Consider the following 25,064-nt stretch of genomic DNA (forward strand, 5'->3'; position numbering starts at 1 on the left):
TCCGCTTTTCATGGTCGAAATAATTTTATTTATCCAGAATATACAGTTTAATTCCTCTATCTACACTTATTTACATGGCTAAAATGACATTGAAAAAAGTCTTTTGAAAAGTTGAGGTCATAGATTTCAAGGCACCATTGAAAGTGTCCACAGTTGCGCAAAAAAAAGTCCTCTGTAAAAAAAGGGGGGGGGGTCCTTTGAAACGCAATAACTTACATGCAAAAAAAAAAAAAAAAAAAAAAAAAGCTTTACACATGAATCTTTTTGTTTCAGTTTTCTGAACTTCCCCATATGAATTCCTTTCTTTATGATTTTCTAGAAGAGCAAAACACAGTAGTCCCAAAAAAGAGAGTAAGAGAGAGCAGCCCATCTAATAGAGTGTCCCGGAGGCCAGAGCCAGCGGGTGCTGTAAGGAGCCAGGTGGCGGCAGGTGGGAACTGATTGAGCTGGCTGCACTTGTGTACCAGGATGCAGAGTTCTCCAGGTAGCTGGACGCTGGGGACTGGTTGGAGGTCGGAGGGTGGGCATGAGGGTGGTGGCTGAGCGAGCGGGACGAGCCCTGGGGCTCCCACACCGCTGGAGACTGCGGCGAGTTACACGCCATTGGGTCGCTGGAGCTGGGACTGTGCTCCGGGGGCATCTCCCCGTTTTTCATGATCTTCTTGATCTTGGATCTTTTGTTCTGAAACCAGATTTTCACCTGAGTTGGGGAACAAAGGCACACGTTACCGGGACACTCAGAGGTCGCCCGCGCCTTCCCCGGGGCGACGACTGGAGGCATCTTCGGGCCCCTGGGCGGCCCAGCCCTGCCTGGCGTCTCCCCGCCGCTTGCGGCCTATGGCCAAGAAGCTATGCCTGAGGCAAACCATGGAGCTCTGGCCACAGAGGGCGCCCTGGCCGGCTCGGTGCGCCCCGGCCCAGTGAGACCACGACCCCAAGGCTTGTCTTTTGTTTGGGCTGGGGGTGGGTGGCGCGAGCGCGGCGGCTGTGCGCCCGAGTGTCCGCGGCGGCGGCGTGACTCGTGTAAGCCTGCGCAAGACGCGCGGAACGCGGCGAAGGTCTCCAAAACAATCGCGGGAGCCCGGCGGGGAAGGGGCGTGGGGCGGGGTACGCGCGCCTGTGGTGAGGAAAAGGAGCGAGCTCCCAACCTCCCGTCCTACTCCCTTCACTCCCTCTGCAGCTCAGAGAGGCCAGAATCTGACTGCAGCTCTTGGTGGCGACTCGAACGTTCTTTATGCTTCCGTAGGCCCCAGCTGGGTTGGAGGAGTAAAGGGAATGGGACAATCCAGGAAGACTTCCCCCCGTACAATAGCGCCCCCCACCTCGCGACCCTCAGGCGGCCGTGGCCTGAAGCTCCCATAGGCTCAGGGCACGGTCCTTCAGTTTCTCCGCTCCAGGCGACGTTCTCAGCCTTTTCTTAGCCTGAGACCACTGCGAGGACACCAAGCCCTGCTCACCCCGAGGAGGCACTACATTGTTAAGAAAACCAGATAGCTTCTCAAGGTTGCAAAGCCGCTCTAAAAATAACCCTCCGCTTGCTTTCAACCGCAGAAATTGACCCCCGAGCTCCGGAGGCCCGATGCGGGGTGGGGGCGGCGGCCGCGGTTAAGTGGGAGGTATCTCCAGACCGCTGATGAATCCCATCCCCACCGTCTCAAGGCCTGGCTCGCGGAGGGAAAAGCATAGGGGCTGGTGTCTTTGTGTCTGTTAGTTTCTCACGGGTACTTTTGAAACCGCTCCAGTCCCATCGAGACTGAACCGTGCGACCCAACCAGACCTGCAGCTCAGGCAGGTCTAGTGCATGGCAGCGGCGTATTTACCTGTGTTTGTGTCAATCCCAGCGAGGCGGCCAGCTCGGCGCGTTCTGGCAAGGCGAGGTACTGAGTCTTCTGAAACCTTCTCTGTAACGCGGCCAGCTGAAAGCTGGAATAAATAGTCCTGGGTTTACGAACTTTCTTTGGTTTGCCATTCACCATTCTCACCTCGGGCTCGGCCACTTCTTTCTCTAAATAATCAAAACAGACTCAGTTAAAGCTTGTCACCAAACAATGCCCTTTTTGCGGAAGGGCCTCAAATAGAGTCCTAGAGTTTCTTACCACGCAGTCTTCACTCTGCTCGTATCACCATTACCTTTGCTTTTCAAGACCGCGATAAATATGCTCCTCCCCTAAATATGGAAAAGCGCGGTAGCCTCTGATTAATTCCTACTCTGTTCATTCAGATAGTTTGTGTACAGCGTTTCCTACAACACAGCTTTCTCCTTGGCATCTGGGATTCAGCTCTTGCGGTGGTTCCTCCTTCTCCCGGACTTGTTTTTACGCCCACCCTATGCTCCCCCGCGTTTCCGAGACAAAAACACCAGCCCCTCCCGGGGCTTCAAGGAGGCAGCCCTGGGCCGTGACCCCGCTTCTGTCGGCGTCTGTTCGGGCGCCCGCAGAAGCCAGACGCTTGGGCAGGGAAGACGCTAACTGAGGTCTCCAAAGTTCAAATACCCACAAGCAAACTATGCTCCTTCACTTCAGCAGCAAGCGGTCGGGGCCGCAGCAGACAGAGGGCCGATTATGCAGCCCCCATAATCTCACTGCAGATCTGCGAGGGCACAGATGTGTCTGGTTTCTTTTACAAATAGACTTAATATGTTCTTGGTAAAAACACACACACACACACACACACACACACACACAAAACTTCCACTTATGCACGAAATACAGAAAGAGTGAAAGAAACGAAGACGCCTCAACCCGGGGCTCTCTTTTAAAGTTCAGCAAGAGTCACACATTGAGAAGGAACCGGTGGGGTGTTTTTGTAGGAAAGGGGCGGCAGGTCAGGACGAGATTCTCACTGTCATGAGTATGGGTTTGGGCGGGAGAGGGAGGGATTGCCAAACTCGTGTTGTACAAACGTGCCCTGGGGCTACAACTCCCCTTCCTCAAAAGTACCACCCCTCTGGAACTGGCGGAGAACCTCTCCAGGGTGTGTGTGCGTGTGTGTGTGCGTGTGTGTGTGTGTCAAGTTCCAGGGAGAAGTGTGGAGAATGAGGGCTGTGGTTTCAATTCTGCCAGACTAGGGGATGCTAATATTAGCAGGATTATTAATGTGCTGGTGGGAAGAGATCAAACCCTACCAGTAAAACCTATCCGCCGAGCCTCATGCCTCTCTCTTACCGCCCAAGCTCACTAACCCTCTTAAACTTTCTAAGTTTCAAAGTGGACGAAAAAGGAGGAGGGAAAGACACATTTTGGGGGCCTATGGAGAGAGAAAAAAAAAATGTCCTACAACGTGACCCCTCAGCAACCTTCCTCCACCTTTAAATGGCTTTTTGTTTTTGGAAATGCCTGGATAAACCGCAAAGCTCTCGGCGCGCTCTTCTCTGGCTGGCTACAACTCCTTAACCCCCCACCCCCACCCAGCGTGCTCAGGGCACCCGCACCGTGCTAGCTTGTGGCGGCTCTCAAACTAATCCTGACTGAGTCTTTGAGGCAGCCTTCCCACTCGCACCAACCCAGCACGCTTACCAAAATTCCCAACAACTAACCTCCTCTTTATTACGCAAACGCCAGGGGCTGCTTGATTCTTTCTTCTCTCCACCCCTATCCCCTTTCCAGCCTAGCCGGCTTCCTGGCCGGGCAAGCTGGGAATTCAGCGAATGAAGGGCCGGAGGGGAGAGACGCTAGTTCGAACCTCCACAGGGCTCTCCTGCTAAGAATCCCTAAAATGCTGGCCGGAGAAACTCTCTTTGTCGGAGGGTCTGAGTCCTACTCCCTTCTGCCGGGTGCGCCCCCACTGCAGTGAACCGCTGTGACCCCCAATCTACCACCCCATCTCGCGCCCCCAGCGTCCTAGTCCCCCTGTATCTGCCCAGCCTGTTCCCTGTCCATGTACCTGGCTGGTTGGTGGCGCTTGGGATGCGGTTGTAGGCGCCGCCGTACTGGTGGTAGGAGCTGGCGTAGCTATAGTCGGCATAAGCTTTGGCTGGGTAGCTCCCGGCGGAGCCGTTCACGCCGTGATACTGATACTGGTAGGGGTTGAGCGCTTTGCCATAGGAAGCCGAGGTAGGAGAGCAGTAGCCGTGCGGGGCTCCCCCCGTAGGACTGTAGTAGTCAGAATCGGTAGCTGACGACTCGGGCAAAGTTGGCGATTCCTGAGAAGGATGGTGCATAGCTGCGGATGTCTGGAACGGAGCTTGGAAGTCGCCGGATCGGATGCTGGGGACCCTTCTGTCAAACACTCCTGTCATCGCTCACGGGCGGCGGCAGCGGCTGTGCTTGCTGTTGTGGCGGCGGCGGCTGCCCGAGTTGGCTGTGGGGCTGCTCTGGTCTAAGCAGACATGGCTGTGGGAGCGAGGGAGGAGGAGGAAGAGGAGGAGGAGAGAAGGAGGAGGCGGCGGCCGCGGCGAGGAGGAGGCTGGGAGTCTTGGAGTCTCTGTCTCCGGCCGGCTGACTGCTGGCTGAGGCGCAGCACTGCCTTGGTTAAATCCTTAATTGCGCGCTTACGCACAGCGGGGTGGATCTGGTTCTATTGGCCAGGGCCTCGGGAGCAGCAGTAACACCCTAACTCGTCCAACTAGTTTTAGCACAACAAAGCATTGCTTAAAAAGGGAGTGGGGGGTACGGAGGGGGTGTGTGTGTTTGTGTGTGTGTGCGCCCGCGCCCTTGTGTGTGTTTTTGCTTGTTGTGGAGTGGGGAGGGGTCTCAGTCAATCTGTTTTTAGTAAATTCCAAAGACATCGCAGAAGCCCCAGCACAAGGCTCTGTGATGTCTGGGGACAATGTGTTCCAATCAGAAGCCTCAAAAGTGCACATGTTTTGGGAATGAGGTGGGCGACCATCTTTCCTTGCTCCCCACTACCCCGCCCCCGTGGGCTGCACCAAAGGCCAGTGTAGAATTAAATACTGATACTGAAATAGGGAGTCAAGGTGCAGGGAGTGTGTGTGGGGGGGGATGTAGAATGGAGGCAAGAAAGAAGGGAAACAGCATTTTTTTTAAGAGGCGTGTTCGCAAGCAAGTTGTAACTTACATGTTTTGAAAATTTGCTCTTTGGGGAAAGAGGCAACTTCCTTTGCAGGAGATGAGTGTGTCCCGGACGCGGGCTGGATAGGAATGCCCAAGAATGCACAATGTCCATTAAGTCGGTGAATGGCAGACAGAGTTCCTGCAGCCCAAAGTCCTTAACATGATTTTAAAAAATTACTGTCTTAAAGAAATATAACTTAAGGAAGCCCAAATCCTCGTTGCTGGTTTGCAAGAAGAGCTAAATAGCTCCACTTCTGTTTAATATTTTCATCTATTTTCAAGCCATTGGAATAAAGAGTCTTTAACTATGTTCAGTGGCCAAAAACTCCTGCAAAGGTGAATGGATCCATGTATAACCTGCCATGCCTCCAGGAAAGAATGGGAAAGTCTCAGAAGTGGGGAAGGAGACAAGGATCAAAGCCTTTGCAAAGTCAGATGATGCTCATTGATTTCCCCCTCCTGGCTCCATGGATGTGGCACTCGAGGCCCAGTCTCTCCATTCCCCAGACCCGGATTTCTGTACCCTCTCCCCTTTATTTCCTGCTGCAAAGACATCCTACTTAGCTCCTGTGCAAGGGAGAAAAGGATTCAAGAATCATTCAGTTGGTACACGAGGTCTAAACTTTGCTCTTCAGGAAGGTGCTATCCTTGTTCTAGTCGTGATCCAGCTGGGAGTTTAGAAATTCAACATAAAAGTCTCTCCCAATCCCCGTTGTTACTCCCCTCAAATAGGCAACTCCGGGGAGTGGATCCTGATTTGGGGCCTTCCTGTATCTTCCTTTACGGGGTCCAAGACCGGCAACCTGGGAGTTCCACTGGATATCTAGGGTTATCTGGCCTCCCCTCCGTTTTCCCTCCTACCGAAGAAGAAAGCGTCTGTGTTAGTTGTGTCTAGTATTAGTTTAGCCTTACTTGGGGTGTGGAGCCACTCGGCCCAAAACAGGCCGACAGGTAGAGGTAGGGTGTCTGGAACTCGGAGCAAGATACAGCCCCGCTCAGGAACTCCAAAGCAGAGCTGCCGCGCGTGCACCAGCTCCCTGCCTTTGCGGTCTGGACTGCACACACACACAAAACGCAGCTATTGTCGCAGTTCCTTTTGGGGGAAACTTCAGTGCCGGGAGACTGGAGCCCAGCAGCATTCTCTTTCTCCCCCTGGCCCGAGTCACGAGCTTTTGGGCCTGGGCTGCCCTGGGCTTCTCTGAGGTGGACTTTAGAGTAAACAGAACCGCAACTGCCAGTCAGCCGTGACTCGGCGCTGTCGATTACCGACAGGCTGTTAACCGTCTGGATGTAGCCTGTGAGGAGCTAAAGAACAGCAGGGAAACATGGGGCTGCGGTCCTGGGCTCTGCTCTGCAGAAGTTATCGGTGCCAATCGAATCATCTGACACACACCCTGCCATTATTTACAGGAATCGCTTCCCCAGATCAATGCCAAGGACAGTTCAAAGCATCTCCCGGCAAAGACAAGTGGGCAGGGAGCCAGGCCTCCCTTCCTCCGGTCCCCTATCTTTGACACTTTTGGTTAAATAGAGATTTGAGTTACCACATGGTTATACTGAACAGGGTGTTCCTAGCAATGCCCTTACACCTTGCTGAGATGGCAGATTCTAACCAGGATGGGATTGGAAGCTGCAGAATTGGGGCAAAATTTAGAAGTTCGGGATCCGATTGAAAATAATGTTACAATATCAAATTAGTTCTAGACCTTGCTAAATTTTACCCCCCTCAAACCCCGCGGTCAAAATGGGCATTCTTTCCCATATTTCATAAAAGACAAAAAGGAGTGGGGCGGGAGGGAAGAATTTTTCTTTGTTTCGGTTCCTAAAGCGTTGGCTCTCACGCAGACTTGAGCCATTCTTCTTCTGGGTGAGACCAAATCTGGATGTGTCTCTACAGGTCCAGAGCCTCAACTTTCTTGATTTTGTTCCTCTTTTCTAGGTTGACCCCACTCCCCACTCCACCCCTTCCTTAAAGGCAGCCTGGAGGAAGAGGAAGCACTAAGTTAAAAGCAGCGGAGGGTCTGTTCACAATACAGTTTTATTTAACTTCACAATATAGACATTGTAGCTCTGTGCACTACCGGCTCCTCTGCGGGCCTGTCTGCGGCTTCGGACCCACGCTCAGGACATACACCGGCCGGTATCCCGGCTCTCGAAGTAGCAAACTTTTGCTGGTGGTGTGAGGTAGTTCTCACACTAGGGCCTCCAGCTTTGTCCTAAGGCCAGCGGGCTGGACGCTATTGCCTCTCAAAATCCACCGACAAATCCAGCCGTGGTGAAACAACCCCACGGCATCAAACTCTTCCAGCGGTGCGCTTCCCGCTGAGACACGCAGGAAGAATGTAAGTAATTTTATCTTTTAGTAGCCGAAATCTGCAAAGGGAGGGAAGGGGAAGTAGCGGGGGGAACCCTAAGGTAAGTGCAAGTCTTTACCACGAGCGCCACCCAGTGTCCTCGAGCAACATTGCGTAAATGGCAAACGCCAAGCTCGGTTACCGCCGGACACGAACCGGTTCTTCGTGTTAGAGTTCACTCCCAGGTGGCTTGCTTTCTCTGTACTTCCAATACATCTTTCTCTCAATTCCCATCCCCTTTCCTTTCCTTCTTGCACATTCATACTTTTCCTTCCTCCTCCCACCGGCTCACCTTTTTCTGGGTCACCTTTTTTTTGGTGCCCCCTGCCCCATCCCTCAATTCTTGGGTGTAAGGCGCTCCTTCAATGTCCCCACCTGGGGTGACTCTCCTTTCCTAGCCTTTTTTTTTTTTTTTTTTTTTTTTTTTTTTTGACAGAGTCTTGCTTTGTCGCTCAGGCTGGAGTGCAGTGGTGTGATCTTGGCTCACTGCAACCTCTGCCTCCCGGGTTCAAGCGATTCTCGTGCCTCAGCTTCCTGAGTAGCTAGGATTACAGGCACCCGCCACCACGCCCGCCTAATTTTTGTACTTTTAGTAGTGGCAGGGTTTCACCATGTTGGCCAGGCTGGTCTCGAACTCCTGACCTCAAGTGATCCACACAACTTGGCCTCCCAGAGGGCTAGGATTACAGACTGAGCCACCGCCCCCGGCTGCCTTTCCTAGACATTTGTGAAGAAGCAGGCCCTCCTTTAGTTGGATGAGGTGCTTGGGAAGCTTTCAGTCGTTCACTACTATGGGCTGAAAAGAGTGCCACTGAGTTTGCAGGGAGAGAGCCATGGAAGGGGGTGGGGTAGCAGAAAATTTTAATGACAGCATTTACTCAACTTTCTCCATGTAGCCTATCTGGAAATCTATTTACTCATAGAAGTGCCAACAGTAGAACATCTTTTCTTTTGGGCTTGAAACTGAGAAAGTTCAGTGCAGTTGAAAATATTTAATTTACGAAGTTAAGATATTTTTAATATGGAAACTTTCATTTATATAAAACATGGTACACATCAATTGGATGTGCATAATTCAAGTATATAAAGGACCCCTCAATATGATGCTAGTATTGTATAGGCACACTTGATATAAAAAGCACTTTTTGACTTTATCAGTAGAATACTTACTCTTTAAAAGTCCAGTTTTGGGGGTGAGGTTTATTTTTCTTTTTATTTGCACTGCTTTATCCATTTATCTGTCCAGTGAAAAATGCTCTCAGAGCAATTCACTCTTATCATGATCCATTTAGAGTACTTTTCATCCCAGAACTCTCAAACACAACAAAACTGGTTAAGTCATACATGTTGTAGAGGCAGACCTGAGTAATCATTTTATTACAATGGAGCTGCAGTTATCTTTGAGCTGGGGCACTAAGGTCATTTAATAACTTAAGGTAACAGCTCTGAAATATTCAGTGTGATATTTGTATAGGAAAAGCACATTTCTTTGAACTAGGGTGAGATGAAAAGATAGGAGTTATGATTGCAAAAGTAGCAAAGGCTTTCAAAAATATCACAAGTTGTCGGTCATTGGTTTTGGCAATGCAACTGAATGGCCTTTGTCTCCCAATAGAGGGCTAGGCACACTGACTTGGATCTAGCATTCAGAGGTGGTTCATCTGAGTTAGGAAAACCAATTAATTCCCCACGTAGGTTGAAAGTTCTTCCCATGCTTTTATGAGGCTGAACTAACTAAGCCCAAGCTAAAATGTTTGGGAGCCCATATAAATCAACAGTGAGCTTATCTAGGGAGGGAGAAGAGGGAAAGTGGGTGTGAAGGGTAACAGGATAAATAGAAAAAAGGTTTCCTCCCATGCTGAAATTAATTATAATATCCCCTTGCCCTCAAGAAAAATGTGTTTGGAGTTAAAGAGCATCCCCAACAAAGTAAATCTCAAAGGATTCACTAGTAGGCAATTATATAAATATTCTGAATAAATTAAAAATCCCCAGAGGGAAAAACTATTTTCCACTTAATTCCAACCTAATAAGATTTTTGGTTTATTTCCAAATGATAGAGCAGATCATAGACTTCTACACGTTTTGTTTTTATAATTAAGACATTAAAATATGTTTATTCATTTAACTTAAACATAACTAGCTAGGAAAAGGCCTTAAGTATCCACTCAAATCTATTCTCTATGAGACGAATTTAATATACCACAGCTGAAAACACTTCAAGTTCATCTAAATAGGAAGTAAATGGGATTATATTATTATATGGCTTTGCAAACTGAAATTGAGGCATATTCTTCATCCCAAATTCGGATTTCATCTTCTTGAAAGGAAGGTTTGGCTGTGGTACTATTTACAAAACCTTTAGTCTTCTTAAAGATATATAAATATTCTAAATTCTAAAAATACCCCCTGTGGAGTTAAAAGAAAAGTAATTGACAGACAGGAATTCAGAGCAATGATCCAGCTCTGGCAAGGAAATAGCAAGAGTGAAGCTTCAGTCATCTTTAATAACATCCTAATTCCAAGATCTATTTATAATTTTAAAGTTCATTGATCATAAGCCACTGTATTTTATGATCTGACAACATTGCATGCAGAGATGCAGAAAACCAATTCTGAAGGCAAAGCCATGCAGATTATTCAAACACTGTGAGCTGCGTAAAACTTGGCCCACAACGTATATGCACAGGGGCAGATAGTATGATTTTATAAGCATTTTTACCATCTGCCCTAATTATATCATTTTTATAGATTAAAACAAACAGTAAGAAAATACAAAACCTTTTTCTACAGCTGTGTTTACTACCTTTACCTTTTATAAAGAAAAAAAAATCTTAAACAGGCAACCCCAGCCTGAGATAAGAGGTTTCCCTGCTGTGTTACACAGCACAATCAGTCGAAGCTGCAGTGCCCACCTGGACTTGCATCCCTCTGTGCTCCTGCAGAAGAAAATTAAGGCAACAGAAAGGAAAAGTCAATAGCTTTCCAAGTGAAGTGTAGCTGACAGCAATGGAGTCACTTTTAAAAACTGTGGGCAGAAAAGATACATTACTTGGCAGCCAGAAGCTTAGTAATATTCAATGTATATAGCGCATGGGCAGTTAAGGAAAATTTTACTTTTTCAACATTAAGTCTTCAGTTTTATTTTATTTTACTGTTTCAACATAGCAGGCTCTTGGATGGTACATGTAGCAAAGTATAATAAACATATACCTTAGTATAATTTATTGCTGCATCCTGATTTATAATTTTGGGCATATAACTGCACGTGTCCAATGGTTTGTGTGCATTCCCCCAATTGATGCATGCGTTTCAGTTGGTTACTTAGTGAATCAAGGAACACTGTAGTTGTTGCTACAACTTTTCCATAGACCTCATTTTGTAGGCAACCTACTATGTGTCTGCATGCACCACTATTAGTGCATACAGGTTTAGGGATGTCCGGAATTTTTCTTAAAAGTTCCAGGAGGCCGGGAGCGGTGGCTCAAGCCTGTAATCCCAGCACTTTGGGAGGCCAAGACGGGTGGATCACGAGGTCAGGAGATCGAGACCAGCCTGGCTAACACGGCGAAACCCCGTCTCTACTAAAAAATACAAAAAACTAGCCGGGCGAGGTGGCGGGCGCCTGTAGTCCCAGCTACTCGGGAGGCTGAGGCAGGAGAATGGCGTAAACCCGGGAGGCGGAGCTTGCACTGAGCTGAGATCCGGCCACTGCACTCCAGCCTGGGCGACAGAGCGAGACTCCGTCTCAAAAAAAAAAAAAAAAAAAAAAAAAAAAGTTCCAGGAATCCTTGGAGTTAGAGAGGGAAAAGGTACTTCTGATGACACTCGGGACATTAGGAAGCCACAGAGTATATACCAGCATTGCATTAAATAATTTATTAGAATAAAAAAAGCAAAGTTGGAAATCAACAAATCAGATAAACAAAAGATATAGGCAAGAAAAACTGTATTCATACATGAAAAAATTCAGAATGTTCCATTATTCCCTACAGTTCTCTGTTGTCTTGTTATTTGAGTCTCTAGCTGCTTCATGGGTACACTGTTACAGCTTTTTTACAATGCCATTCAAGAGATTCAGACACATTTAGGGTTATGTTATAGAGTAACTGTGCTAGGTTGTTAGCAGTTAACCTGCATAGGAAACTTGGAAAGGATAGGAAGAATGTTTTAGCATCAGGATAAATAGATGAACCAAAGAGAATATTACTTTTAATGGAATTATTCCTGAAGCCTGTTAGTTTGGCATAAAAATAGGGGAGAAAGTATCTAATAATTAAAATTGCCTGGTAATTTTTCCTAACTTATAAGAGTGATGGAAGAGATTAGAAGAGAAATAGATCAAAGAGCAGAAAGCAAAAGGATAGAAATAGATCTACTTTGTACTCTCTGAATTAAAATAATCACTGGGGGACACTCAGGAAAAAGTACTTGTCCACCCGAGGACTGTCTTTTAGGGAACACTTCTCAGAGAACTTGGAATGAAAGTCACTTCTTTGTGACTCCCTTTTACTAGGGTCATTAAAATTCAACGTGGCCTTAAATATCACAGTTTAGGAAAAATGTTCTGTAAATGTTTTGAGTACGTTATTGGGCTCCATTCCTCTTCAGAGTCTTATGGAGAGTATTTGGCATGTCTTGCAAATTTTATAGACCTTTAAATGTTTTTTCCCAAAGGGATTTCACATATAATTCACTTATACTTTCACAGTGCCTTGAGAAGCAGCTATGTCTGCCTGTTTTGGGTGGTCCTTAACTTTTATATATTTGCCTTTCATTTAACTTGAACTTGCTCATATTCCATATTGGCATTCCTACCTCACCCTTTATTGGTGGGTTTGAGTGGTGATGTGGTGGCACTGCCTGCCAGCTACTGCTGTTAGGAGTAAAGTGCCTGCCTGGCCTTTGAACAGTGCCAAGTTTGTATTCCCTCTGTCTCACACTATGCCTAGGAATATCTGGGCATGGAATTCCTGGCTCAATGGAAGGCTGCCATCTCCCCATGTCTTGCCTAATCCCTCTCATCACCATCCTTGCAATTGTCACTTTCTCCATGGGCATGGAGGCTAACCACTGGGCTTGCCTAGCCTTCTGCTCCAGTTCCTGCAGATCAGTGTGTTCCTGAAAATGAGAGATGCCTAGCTCAGCTCTCCCATGTCCATGAAAGACAAATGGCCACCTCGTCTGCTCTCCATGGGGTTGGGCCAGAGGAGATAACACTGATAAAAATTGGAGTTAGGAATTTTATATTTGGTTAGCACTTTGATAATGGATATCCACTTTCAAATACATTTGTTTTGAATGAAAGGTACTCCTTGAATACCTAATTGACAGATTAATATACTGAGGCCCAAATAATCCACTTTTATAATAATAGTTCCTTGCATTTGCTTAGTTTTAAGCTTTTTAAAAAAAAATTATAGAAAATTCTCATATAATTGATTGTTTACTCTCACGATATTCTTGAGAGGCAAGTAAGGCAGGAAGAAACCTGATTTCCCAACTTTCTATTTGACATACACTATGTAAATTGTGTTGTTACCTAAGAGTAGTTAAAATTTCCCATGGTCAAAATGCTCTGTGTATGCACATGCAAAAAGAGTTGGTCATGGACTGAAGTAAACTTGCTACTCTTTTAATATTAAACAACAATAACAACAGCAGCAATTCAGGCCAGGCGAGGTGGGGCATGCCTGTAATCCTAGCACTTCGGAAGGCCAAAGTGGGAAGATCACTTGAGCTCAAGAGTTTGAGACCAGCCTGGGCAACGTAGTGACACCGCTACAAAAAATTTAAAAATTACCCAAACAGGGTGACATGTACCTGTGGTCCCAGCTACTTGGGAGGCTGAGGTGGGAGGTTCATTTGAGCCCAGGAGGCTGAGGCTGCAGTGAGCCATGATCATGCCACTGCACTCCAGCCTGGGTGACAAAGTGAGACCTTGTCTCAAAAAAAACAAAAACAAAAACAAAAACAAAAAACAAAAAATCGCAAAACCAACGATAGGCATTTACTATATGCTAAATGCTTTGTGCGTATTATTTCATTTAATCTTTACAATAGCCTGTAAGGAGGTGCCATTATTATCCATTTTATATAGATGAATGTGAAGCAGAGAGATTAAGAAAGAAATTTAAGGCCAGGCACGGTGGCTCATGCCTGTAATCCCAACACTTTGGGAGGCCGAGGCAGGCAGATCACGAGGTCAGGAGATCGAGACCATCCTGGCTAACATGGTGAAACCCCGTCTCTACGTCTCTACTAAAAATACAAAAAAAAAAAAAAATTAGCTGGGTGTGGTGGCGGGTGCCTGTAGTCCCAGCTACTCAGCCTGGGTGACAGAGCAAGACTCCATCTCTAAAAAAAATAAATAAAGGAAAGGAAAGGAAGAAACTTAATTATAATTATTATCCTGTGGCTAATAAGTTCATTGCATGGGAGTTCTCTAAAACCAGAAATCCTATACCCTGTGGAAGATACAAGCATAGAATTGAGGCTTTAAATACCAGAATAACGTTTCTGTTGCTAGTCTCCTTTTTTGTGTGTGTTCTTACACATAAAGACACATACAATAAGCTGTGGCTGTTTTAGTTGCAGTAGTTTGGTTTTGTTTGTGTTTGTTTTTGTTTTTTGGGTTTTTTGTTTTTTTTTTTTTTTTTGAGGCAGTCTCGCTCTGTCGCCCAGGCTGGAGTGCAGTGGTGCGATCTCGGCTCACTGCAACCTCTGCCTCCCGGGTTCAGGCCATTCTCCCGCCTCAGCCTCCCGAGTCGCTGGGACTATAGGCGCCCGCCACCACACCCAGCTAATTTTGTTTTTGTATTTTTAGTAGAGACGGGGTTTCACCGTGTCAGCCAGGATGGTCTCGATTGCCTGACCTTGTGATCCACCTGCCTTGGCCTCCCAAAGTGCTGGGATTACAGGCGTCAGCCACCATGTCTGGCTGTAATAGTTTGTTTATATAAACAGTTTCCTTTCCCTTTAATCAGTTTCACTTTTCTTTAGAATCCAATTGTTGGATATTAGTATCCACATCTTAGGAAATTGAATGGAAATATACTGTAAATCTGAGGTAGGGCGTTTTTTAGTGTTGGAACAAAGAAAATTCAGGGAAAAGTTTCTCTTGATAGAAAGCTTAATTTTATAACTGATGTTAAATGTCGATGAGCAATTGGTCCCTGGAACTAACTGATGACAAACACACATAAAACTAAGCAGAAGATCTTGTCCCACCGTTTGCCCCCATTCTTTATTTTCCCTTGTTTTTCACACGTGTCTCACACATGTATCTACAGACTATTCTGGCAAAATGTTCACACTGTTTATTTAACAAAGTTATGTATAGAATGACCACATAATTTATCATCCAAACTGGGACTTTTTTATTTTATTTTTTTTTTTTGAGACAGGGTTTCACTCTGTTTCCCAGGCTGGAGTGCAATGGCAGGATCTCGGCTTCCTGCAACTTCTGCCTCCTGGGTTCAAGTGATTCTCCTGTCTCAGCCTCCTGAGTAGCTGGGATTACAGGCATGCGCCACCACACCTGGCTAATTTTGTACTTTTAGTAGAGATGCAGTTTCTCCATGTTGGTCAGGCTGATCTCAAACTCCCGACCTCAGGTGATCCGACTGCCTCGGCCTCCCAAGTGCTGGGATTACAGGCATGAGCCACCAAGCCTGGCCCAAACTGGGACATTTTTGACAGTGAAAAGGGATTGATAATTACTTTACTAGGACAATAGGAGTAAACTGGAGTAGTCCTGGCTAAACCTTGATTTTGTAGCATATTTCTCATATACTCCAAAGTCATTCAGGAGGCCATCTTGGAAAGTCCTGACCAGTAGCCTCGCATCATGGAAACTTGCCTGGTTAGCAAAGCTTAGGTTTTTTTAGTTGCCTTGGGGTTGACCTACATAGCCTATCCTCAGTAGGTTAGGGATGGTCAAGACCTCCACCTGTACATATGCAGGTTGTGCAATGCATAAGTGTGCCATGGTGAAGGGGAGGGGGAGCCGGAATCCGGCCCACACTGTCCTTGCCCAGCCAAATGCCCAAGTGAGGGTCTGCATCTCCCCTGAGAAAGGAGCATCTATTTCCACCTCACACAAAGGTACCCCATGGAATAGTAGACTCTCTGAGTACAACAAAGTTCACTTCCTTATCTAACATTTTCCTAAGTGTTCACTCTATATCCTTTACTTCATTTTGATTATTTTATTTTTAATAGTTTTGGCAGAAATTGTGTCTCTATATTTTTTAAAACAGTTAATCTGAATCCCCACATAATGGAAAACTTTAGAGAATTGAAACCTAAGGTTTCCAAATACACAAAAGTATACTAAAAGATTTTTCCTTTTCTTTTCTTTTCTTTCTTTCTTTCTTTTTTTTTTTTTTTGTGAGACAGAGTTCTGCCATGTTGCCCAGGCTGGTCTGGAATTCCTGGGGGTCAAAGGGTCCACCCGCCTCAGCCTCCCAAAGTGTTGGATTATAGGTGTGAGCCACCATGCCTGACCTGTTTCCTTTTCATCTCAGAACTTCCTAAGGCTTTTTCGAAATCTGGTATATAGAGAAGATAAATGCTTATGCCTACACTGACCATGCATTAATGCACTGTATTTCTTTTCTTACATGAGGTATGCCATGTATAACAAAGATTTCCCTTACTGCCTAGGTTTCCTCAAAGAGTGAAACTTTGAGGACTATTACTTTTCACAAAACTTTTTAAATGTACTCCTGCCTTTGCAAGAGAAATGACTATCTGGTACAATTAACGTTGGACCATAGACCCAAAGAACAATGAATATTTCAAACACAAATTGCTTTTGAGAATCATAGTCCTATTCTGGGCTTGAAGACATTCATGTAGGAAATTAACAGAAAATTTTAATAAAGACTCTTTGGATAAAGAAAATTAGATGAAGAATGCCAGTTTGTCTTTTAAGTTGCTTGAGCAGATCTGTCATAACAGACATTGCCCCAGATTGTGGAACCCTTTCCTTCTTACATCTTTTAATGGTAGTAGAACTTACAATACCATAATTTCCTTTCATTTTTGACAGTGTTATACTATCTTTTTAGATTTACACTGACAGCATTTCATCTTGACATCATTAGATCATCTCACCTGACTTTTGCATGGTGCACATCATTACCTTACGATGGTGCTATACAATTACCAGTGAAATGAATAGGGTATTAACATGATTACTGAAAAAACGTTAGCACATACAGATATAGCATTCTGCAATTGAAAGCATTTTATAGCTATTAATTAGTCTGCCCAACACTCCTGGGATCCAGTGAAACTTACTTTTTTTTTTTTTTTCCAGTAGGATAATGAAAGGGAGTGACTTAGACAATATTGCAGAACCAGGCAGTGGCTGAACTTTTCTTAACTTCCTTGATATTTTTAAGCCTAAGAAAGTTGGGTATGAAGATTTATAGTCACTCATCACTGTCTTGAAAGGGCAGTCATGTGAGAAAATTCCACAAGAATACCACTTTTTCTAGTTTCCATTTCATGATTATCATGGCAATTATTGATAATCAGTTCTTCTAGGTTTTGTGAAAGTTTTGGGAGACAAGTAATCTGGAATTATTTAAAGTCTCCATCTTAAATGGAATTGATTCGGTCTGAGAAAAATCACATAACTTTGAATCATTAATCAGGAAATGTTGTGATCAAAGGATGACACAGAAACAGCTTTAGAACTATAGAAATCTTGATCATTGAAAAGCATCTGTACTTTCTTCATATATTTTTCTAAAACATCTCACAAAGATAATGCCTTACCAATGACATCCTAGACTTGGGAGACTCAGTGTTGTCTTGGAGCAGAGGATGAACTGACTACCTTTTTCTAAATCATATAATTCACCCTGAGTTCCAATTTTAAGGTGATGAAATAAATTAATTGTATGAATTAGTTAAAATTTTGCAAACTTTTTGAGCTTCGGTTTGTTTTCTCATTCTCATTTGTATAAAGAGAATATGTATCATAAAGATTATCATGAGGGTAAAATGAGATAACAGATATAAAACACTCAGCTTAATGCTTGGGCACAGTAGACATTCAATAAAGCGGAGCAGTTCCTATAATTCAAGAGACTTTGACTGGTCTGGGAACTAGAGCAGAAACTTTGGTGGCTTGAAAGTGGTAGTTCTGGCTGGGTGTGGTGGTTCACGCCTGTAATCCCAGCACTTTGGGAGGCCGAGACGGGCGGATCACGAGGTCAGGAGGTCGAGACCATCCTGGCTAACATGGTGAAACCCCATCTCTACTAAAACTACAAAAATTAGCCGGGTGCGGTGGCGGGTGCCTGTAGTCCCAGCCACTGGGGAGGCTGAGGCAGGAAAATGGCGTGAACCCGGGAGGCGGAGCTTGCAGTGAGTGGAGATCACGCCACTGCATTCCAGGCTGGGCGACAGAGCGAGACTCCGTCTCAAAAAAAAAAAAAAAAAAAAAAAGGAAGTCGTAGTTCTTAGGGGACAGTTCTTCACTCTTGGCCCTTCTTCTGCTACATTTACACTGCCTGGAGAAGTCACAGGGATCATTATTTTCCCTCGATGTGTTCTGCCATGACTCAGCAGTAAAAGAGCAGTATCAGTGGATGGAGCTGGGAGATGGATCAGAACCAGCTTATCTGACTTTAACTAATATTGTTTTATCAAATTTTCCCCCACCCATCTGCAAAAGGAAGAAACCAAATGAGAGGAGTACAAATTTTCACTGTAATTGAATCAAATTATAACACCTGGAATTACACGTATGTCTATCTTGATTGGCCTATTGACAGCCATATATATTTTGTGGACAACTAGTATGTTTATGAAATGGGCTTTTGAGGTCAGGAATATTGCATCATTTATATTTTAGGCACAATTTTCAGTCTTTCCTTAGACCTTGGAATTCACTCTTTTCACTCCCAGCCTGACTACCACTCAGGTCATCTCATCCCCCCTATTGCAATAGCCTCCAACTGGTCTTTCCACCTTCAAGCTCTCCAAGCTCCCCTCCAGTCACCTATCACAATGATAGCTACTCCCTATGAGGTCAAGTCTGAACTTCACATCGTGGCACAAAAGGCTTCCAGAATCTGCTCCAACCCTAACAATCTAGTATATCTCCATCTTTTTTAGCTTCCAAATCAATCTCATTTCTTCAGCCAAGCTGATTTTCTCCCTGTTGCCTGATCATATCGAACACTTTTCCAGGTCTACCTCATTGACTATTCATTCTCTTACCTATCTCTGAGTTCAGTGTCAAAAGCAGAAGTCATTCTAAATGTTTTAGGCAAGGAATTGAATGCCAGTGACTGGGTGCTTACAAAGTGTCAGAAGAGCTGGAGGAAGGGTCTAAGCTAGGCCTCTAGGGACAACTCCTAGAGCACCAGGAAGGGTGCTACCAGAAAGACTGAATTCAGAACCCACTGCTATAGCAACAACCCCAGGATCAGAAGCTGCTGCCATTACTGCTGCTATAATTGCCTCTCAACCAAAGGAGCTGGAGAAAAACAAAAAACAAACAAACAACAACAAAACGCTAGAATGTGATTGGGGAGAAAACACAAAAATTTATATTTCCATACCCTGTCACTGTCAGTAAAAGCAAAAAGGTGTATGAAAATGGCCTCTCACTTCTATTTTCTACATTAGATACAAGGCCATTTGCTACATTGGATACAAGGCATTGCAAAATCCTAGTTGCAAAGAAGGCTTGGTGTACATGAAAGCAACTAGAGGTGAGGTGGATGAACTTTGAGAGAGCCTTCTTCCTTCTCCTCTGCTACCAAAATCTTGTATATCCATTTCAAGGATCAGTTCAAATACTGTATCCTCCAGGAAACAGCAAGCAATGTCAATGGCAGATCTTTACGCTTCCTAATCACCCTTAACCCACATTGCAGAGATGGTCAATACGCAGTTCACTTAGCCATACCTTGCCTTCCTACACCTCTAATGGTCATCCCACTTGAATTGCAAGATTAAAGCACAAGATTTACTCAGCCTGGAATTGGCCTCAGAATTGTTCTTACCACAGTACTCAAGTCAGCCTTAATCAACTGATGGGAGATAATGCTTCAGATATACCCTGTTTGCAAGCCCTGAAGTCTATTCTTCAGGCACCTAGACAGCTTTTGATTAAATATATTAGATTGCAATTCTGACTTGATCGTTCCCTAACCTCAGAGTATGATGGTCTGAAATAAGGATACTGGTGGATGTGTGTGTTGGGGGTGTGGAGAAGTAAGTAGTCCTGAATCATAGATTTTAGATCTGGAAACGGCTTCAAGAAATACCTTGGTACAGTTCTTTGTCTGTAGGCAGGAAAGCTTTTATATCCGAGTTTAAAAATGAATAAACTGAGGGCCAGAGAAATTAAGTAACTTTCTAAGTTTACACAGGTATGTTTTGTTATCTGATAACAGCATATTACACTTCAAGATGGAATTACAAATGAATCTACTTCTCTCATCTTTTGTGCTTCTTTATTATTGATAATTCATCACAGTCTATAAAATATAAATTTAGTAACTGAGTTTTTCTCCTTTTCATAATCTTCATTTCTACCAGGAAATAATCACAAATGGCAACAAAACAAAACAAAAAAATACCTAGCATAAGAGTACAGGTTGTGGAGTACTGTTTATTACCATGTTCAACCTTGAGAAAAATTGCAAAATGGGTGAAATTTATCTAAATTGACTTCTATCTTTAAATATGTCTTTTTTCCTTCCTGTAGGTTCCTAAGACTTTTATGGATATTTAAGGTTTCCCACAGGCTCTTTCTCCCTGGAGAATTGTCCTATACACTAGAGCTTTTTCATTTATGTATCTTGCATTCATAAGGGCACTCATCACCTTTATGAGCTATTAACCTAAAACTGACGAAGTGACAAGTTTTGTGTACCTTGCCTTGCCATAATCTATATCTTACTGACTTCTCCTGATAACAAATTGCCACAAACTTAGTGCCATAAAATAACACAATTTATTATCTTACAGTTCTGTGGGTCACAAGTCTGGTATGGGCCTCACCAGCCCAAAATCAAGGTGCTGGCAGGCTGTGTTCCTTCTGGAGGCTCTAAGGGAGAATTATTTCCTGTTTGTGGGGTTGTTGATAGAATTTGGTTCCTTGCAGTTGTAGAGCTGAGATCCTGGTTTTCTTGCTGGCTGTCTGACTGCTGATCCCAGGTTCTACAGGCCGCTGTGTTCCCTAGCTCATGGTTCCCTTCCTCCACCTTTAAAGTCTGCAACGGTGAATGGATACCTTCTCACATCACAGTTCTCTGAGCTACTCTTCTGCTTTTAAGGGTCATATGATGAGATTAATCCCACTCAAATAATTCAGGATAATCATCTCACCTCCAGGTTGTAACCTTCCTTAATCACCTCTGCACAGTCCCTTTTGTCATATTCGGTAACTTATTTACAGAACTAGAACATTGACACCTTTGGGAGGCCGTATTCTGCCTACCATATCTGGCTTCCATAGCATAATCCCATCTTGATCCAGTTTCCCTCTTTATTTCCTGCCTTCCTCCCTTCTTTCCTTTTATCCTTCTTAACACACTATTGAGCATCTACTATAACGATAAGTACTTACATACGTGTGATGAATGCAAAGATGATAACAGTGTGACCCCTTTGTCATCTTTGTTACTCAAGTTACTGTCTGGTAGCTCTTCTCTTACTCTTCTGATTGCTTCTTTTTTTGTGTAATATCTTTCTTCTACCCCAGGGCAGAATTTGGAACCTGTCACATGGAGCCTGTCAGTGTCCTATTCTGAATAACTCATTTAGTGCTGAGACTGCCTGCATATGAACCTATTTATGTACATATCTCAGACCCCACTTCTCTTTTTCAGACCTCTCCTGAATTCCAGTTATACATCTTCAGGTGGACATTTAAATTTACCCCATTATCACCTCCAACTCAGTTAGGATGGAACTTACCATGCTTTAGACTTCCTTCTTTCTTTAAGAAGCTCAAAAATTCTCCTAGTCACAAAGGTAGAAAACTTTTCAATCAATCTTAACTGCCCCTTCGTCTTATTTTTGTAACAGGGATGCTATCTGGGGGAGGGGGAAATTAAACTTATGTATTTTATCTTTGGTAATATCTAATTACTAGTTGTCCCACAGCTCTCACATCCAGAGTCAAGTCGGGTCAACTTCTATCATAGAGTTTTCTCCATAGTACAAGAAAGATTTACCTTCTGCCTCTAATGGGGAGGCTTTGGAAATCTGCCCCAGAGTAGAAGAGAGATAAGATGTGGCGGAGTTCAAGTTGAGACAAAAGTCAAAGGAAGATGCAATTCCTTCTGGGAGTATGAGGAAGAGAAAGAGCAAATCAGTAGCAGGAAGGCAAGTGGCCAGATTCTCCTTTGTACTAAAGTTCTGGAGTAGAAATTAGGAATGAGGGGGAAACCACAAACAGAGTGTTTTGCCCCTGAGTCAGAGCTGGCTTGAAGCTCACCAAACTTGCTTTTTCCTGAAAGACACCCAGACTACATTTCTTAGATTCCCTTGCAGTCAGTTGGCAGCCACATGACTAAGTTCCAGCCAATAGAATGTGGCACAACTGATGGACTCATTACTTTCATCTGGGTCATTAAAACCCTCTGTGTTTAATCCTCCTGAATCTTTCAAATCCAGTGGAAAACCCTCAGGTCCTCCAGCAAGGGTTCTTTACCTTTATGAATCATTATGGATCCTTGGAGCAGTCTGGTAGAGCCTATGAACTCTTTTTTAGAATAGTGTTTTTAAATGTGTGAAATAAAAGCCAAAAGATTACAATGAAAACAGATTATTTTGAAACACAGTTAACAAAGTATCTTAAAATGCAAATCTGTGATACAGTAATGTGTGTTCTTCTTTATTAATGCATTAAATTACAAGATCTAGTGGCAGGTATAATGACTACCATGCTTCCAACATGCTGATGATATAAAGAGATAGCACTGATACCTGTAGTGTGAAAAAAAATCTGTGATTTATTTCAATGACAAAGTTGCAGGCTTAGCAGACATCTTTCAGTTAACAAAGGGCACAGGACTTGCCCAGCCACCTTTGCAGCTTAGACTAGTATGTGAATCTGAGACCCTATCTCCTTTATTGCCCTTAGATCACATAAATCCTCCCCAGCCTTGCCCCATATTCCCAGATGTTATCCTGGGGTGCAGCAGGATGAAGGGGGAAAATCTCAAAGTTTGAGCCATAAACCTGAAATAGACCAAATTACTTAAAACAGGAACTATTTAAAGCTGAAGAGAATGAAATCATGTCACTAGACAAATTTAACCTTTCTCACCCTTCAGGGGGGTTGGGTGGAACTTACAGTGAAATTTTGATCAGTAGGAGACACTGAAGGAGTCAGATATGATGTAGGGAAAACTTCTGCCACTTAAAAAATTGAGAGAAAGCCTGGCTTTTCTGCCCCCCACCTTCCACATGGGAAAAGTAGAGAAAAGAAGGAAAGTGATGTAGAGGAAGAAGCAAAGTAGGAGAGGCATAGGTCATAGCTTCCAACTCTGGGCTGAAATTTGCAGATATAGGGATGTGGGCTGGGTTGAGAAGAAAGAGGCTTTTGCTGTGATTCTAATTGGAATGCAGAGGCCTCCATGCAAAGTAGCCTCTTTTGAACCTGGAGGGTCCAGAAAGGTAGAGATGTTGGTATGAATGGTTAAGGAGAGGGCTATTGTTACTCTTCCTCAGTTCCCATGTGATGTGCAGGTACTCAGAAATTTCTGCATGCTTTATGGGACAATGTGAAGGATAGCTGATTGGGGAGCTGGTAGTCTTGTTGTTGGGACTGTTGTAGGGAGGGGTTAGTTGACCATACTCATATGAACCTACTCACAGAATTCATTTTTTTTTCAGGGGCAGGAAAAAACTAATAGACACTCAATAGAGGATTACAGAGATGGCTATAGTCATGATGGAACAGAGTCAACAAGAGAAGACCACTGCATGTGAATCAATAAAGAGAATAACCTGCAAGTTCCCCAGGCATCCCTCAGCACACCTGAGTGCAAAAGGATCAGGGACCTGCCCAGCCACACCTCAGCAGAGAGCAGCTAGGACTTGGATAATTATTCACAGCTACAACTCCATCATTGCCATGATATCACATGAACCTCTCTGACAATGAGAGGCCACCATGGAGAGGAGTAGTGGAAGAGAGAAAGAATCTGAAGGAAGCAGTTTTCAAAAGAGATAGAGTTATTGCAAAGTGATTTCATAACAGGAAGACTAAGACACTTAAACGTTTAAGCTTTCTTGACCCCAGATTCATACTTAGGGTAATGGGGTCTCATGAGGAAGATGATTGGTTATAAAAATAAAGAAACAGGATTTTTTCCCTTATATGCATAATTTGTACATTTGAAGCCCTTTTACATTTCTCCTTTGGTGGTAAGAGAGCTTGCAGAAATGGCCCAAATTCTCCATTGCTCTCTGTATGGACTTTGTATCATAAAGTTACAGCTCCTCCCATCAAAAAGTGGAGTTGGCCAGGCACGATGGCTCACACCTGTAATCCCAGCACTTTGGGAGGCCGAGGCAGGCAGATCACGAAGTCAGGAGATGGAGACCATCCTGGCTAACATGGTGAAACCCCGTCTCTACTGAAAATACAAAAAATTAGCCAGGCGTGGTGGGGGGGCGGGGCGCCTATACTCCCAGCTGCTGGGGAGGCTGAGGCAGGAGAATGGTGTGAACCCGGCAGGCGGAGCTTGCAGTGAGCCGAGATCGTGCCACTGCACTACAGTCTGGGTGACACAGCGAGAATCCGTCTCAAAAAAAAAGAAGAGTCTACTTTTTGAATCCAGACAGGACTTGTGACTTTCTTTGGCCAAAAGAATACAGCAGAAATCGTGATGCATCGGTTTGAAGCCCATGCTTCAGGAGGTCTTTCATTGCTCTCCTGGACTTCTACTGTCAGCATGAGAGCCAGCTCTGGCCAGCCTGCTGCAGAAGAGAGACCTTATGAGGACTCAAGTCATCTCAAATGAGGTCATCCTAGACCAGCCAGCCTCTAGCTGACCTAACAGATGGCTCATGAGTGAGCCCAGCTTAGATCAGCCAAGCCTGTCTCAGATGAAAAGAATCTTCCAGCCAATTCACAGATTCATTAAGCCACTAAATTTTCATTTAAGCCACTACATTTTGGGGTGGTTTGTTATGCACCAAGAGCTAACTGATAAACCTACAGAAGTAATAATATGTCCTATTGCCTCTTCTCCTTCTGTCATATATCACAATAACCACTTTATTTTCTTACCTTTCAGCCTTTTTCCTCTCCAAACCATCTTGCAGCCCTGAGCTAGACCAAGCCTTCTGCATGCTTCTTTCTTTTCCCTTACGCCCTGAGGGTCAAAATAACAATAGTACTTGACACCAAGTCACTCACAGATTTTATTTCCTGGAATACAGTTCCCTCCTTTTGCTATAACCCCCAGTATTTGATCTTCCTCAGTCACTGCAGTAGCTGCCACCCTAAAGCTCTCCTGGGAACACCTTCCCAACTGAGGCCCAGGATGCAGACTGCTGGTCTGGCATGCTTTCTGTACCACTCTACCCATCCTGTCCTGGAGGGGATTTTTATCTACCCTTATTTGGAGGGTCTTTTCAGTGGGGGCTATTTCTCAACCTTGGGTCATCCAGCCTTCTCATGGTTATAGTGCTCTAAGGTCTTCAA

The 25,064-nt window shown here is 44.5% G+C and overlaps 2 protein-coding genes across 2 annotated transcripts in view; both read right to left on the reverse strand.

Annotated features, from left to right (window-relative positions):
- Positions 1-25,064, reverse strand: part of SEM1 (SEM1 26S proteasome subunit) — a 1,048,205-nt gene that overhangs the window by 368,675 nt on the left and 654,466 nt on the right. The window lies entirely within an intron of this gene.
- Positions 6-4,564, reverse strand: DLX5 (distal-less homeobox 5). Its single transcript, XM_050782992.1, has 3 exons — positions 3,883-4,564; positions 1,821-2,005; positions 6-700 (listed from the first exon to the last, which is right to left on the reverse strand). The coding sequence occupies exons 1-3, from the start codon at positions 4,235-4,237 to the stop codon at positions 371-373; spliced, it is 870 nt and encodes a 289-aa protein (XP_050638949.1). The 5' UTR covers positions 4,238-4,564; the 3' UTR covers positions 6-370.

This window comes from Macaca thibetana, chromosome 3 (assembly GCF_024542745.1).
Source record: "Macaca thibetana thibetana isolate TM-01 chromosome 3, ASM2454274v1, whole genome shotgun sequence".
Taxonomy (NCBI): Eukaryota; Metazoa; Chordata; class Mammalia; order Primates; family Cercopithecidae; genus Macaca; species Macaca thibetana.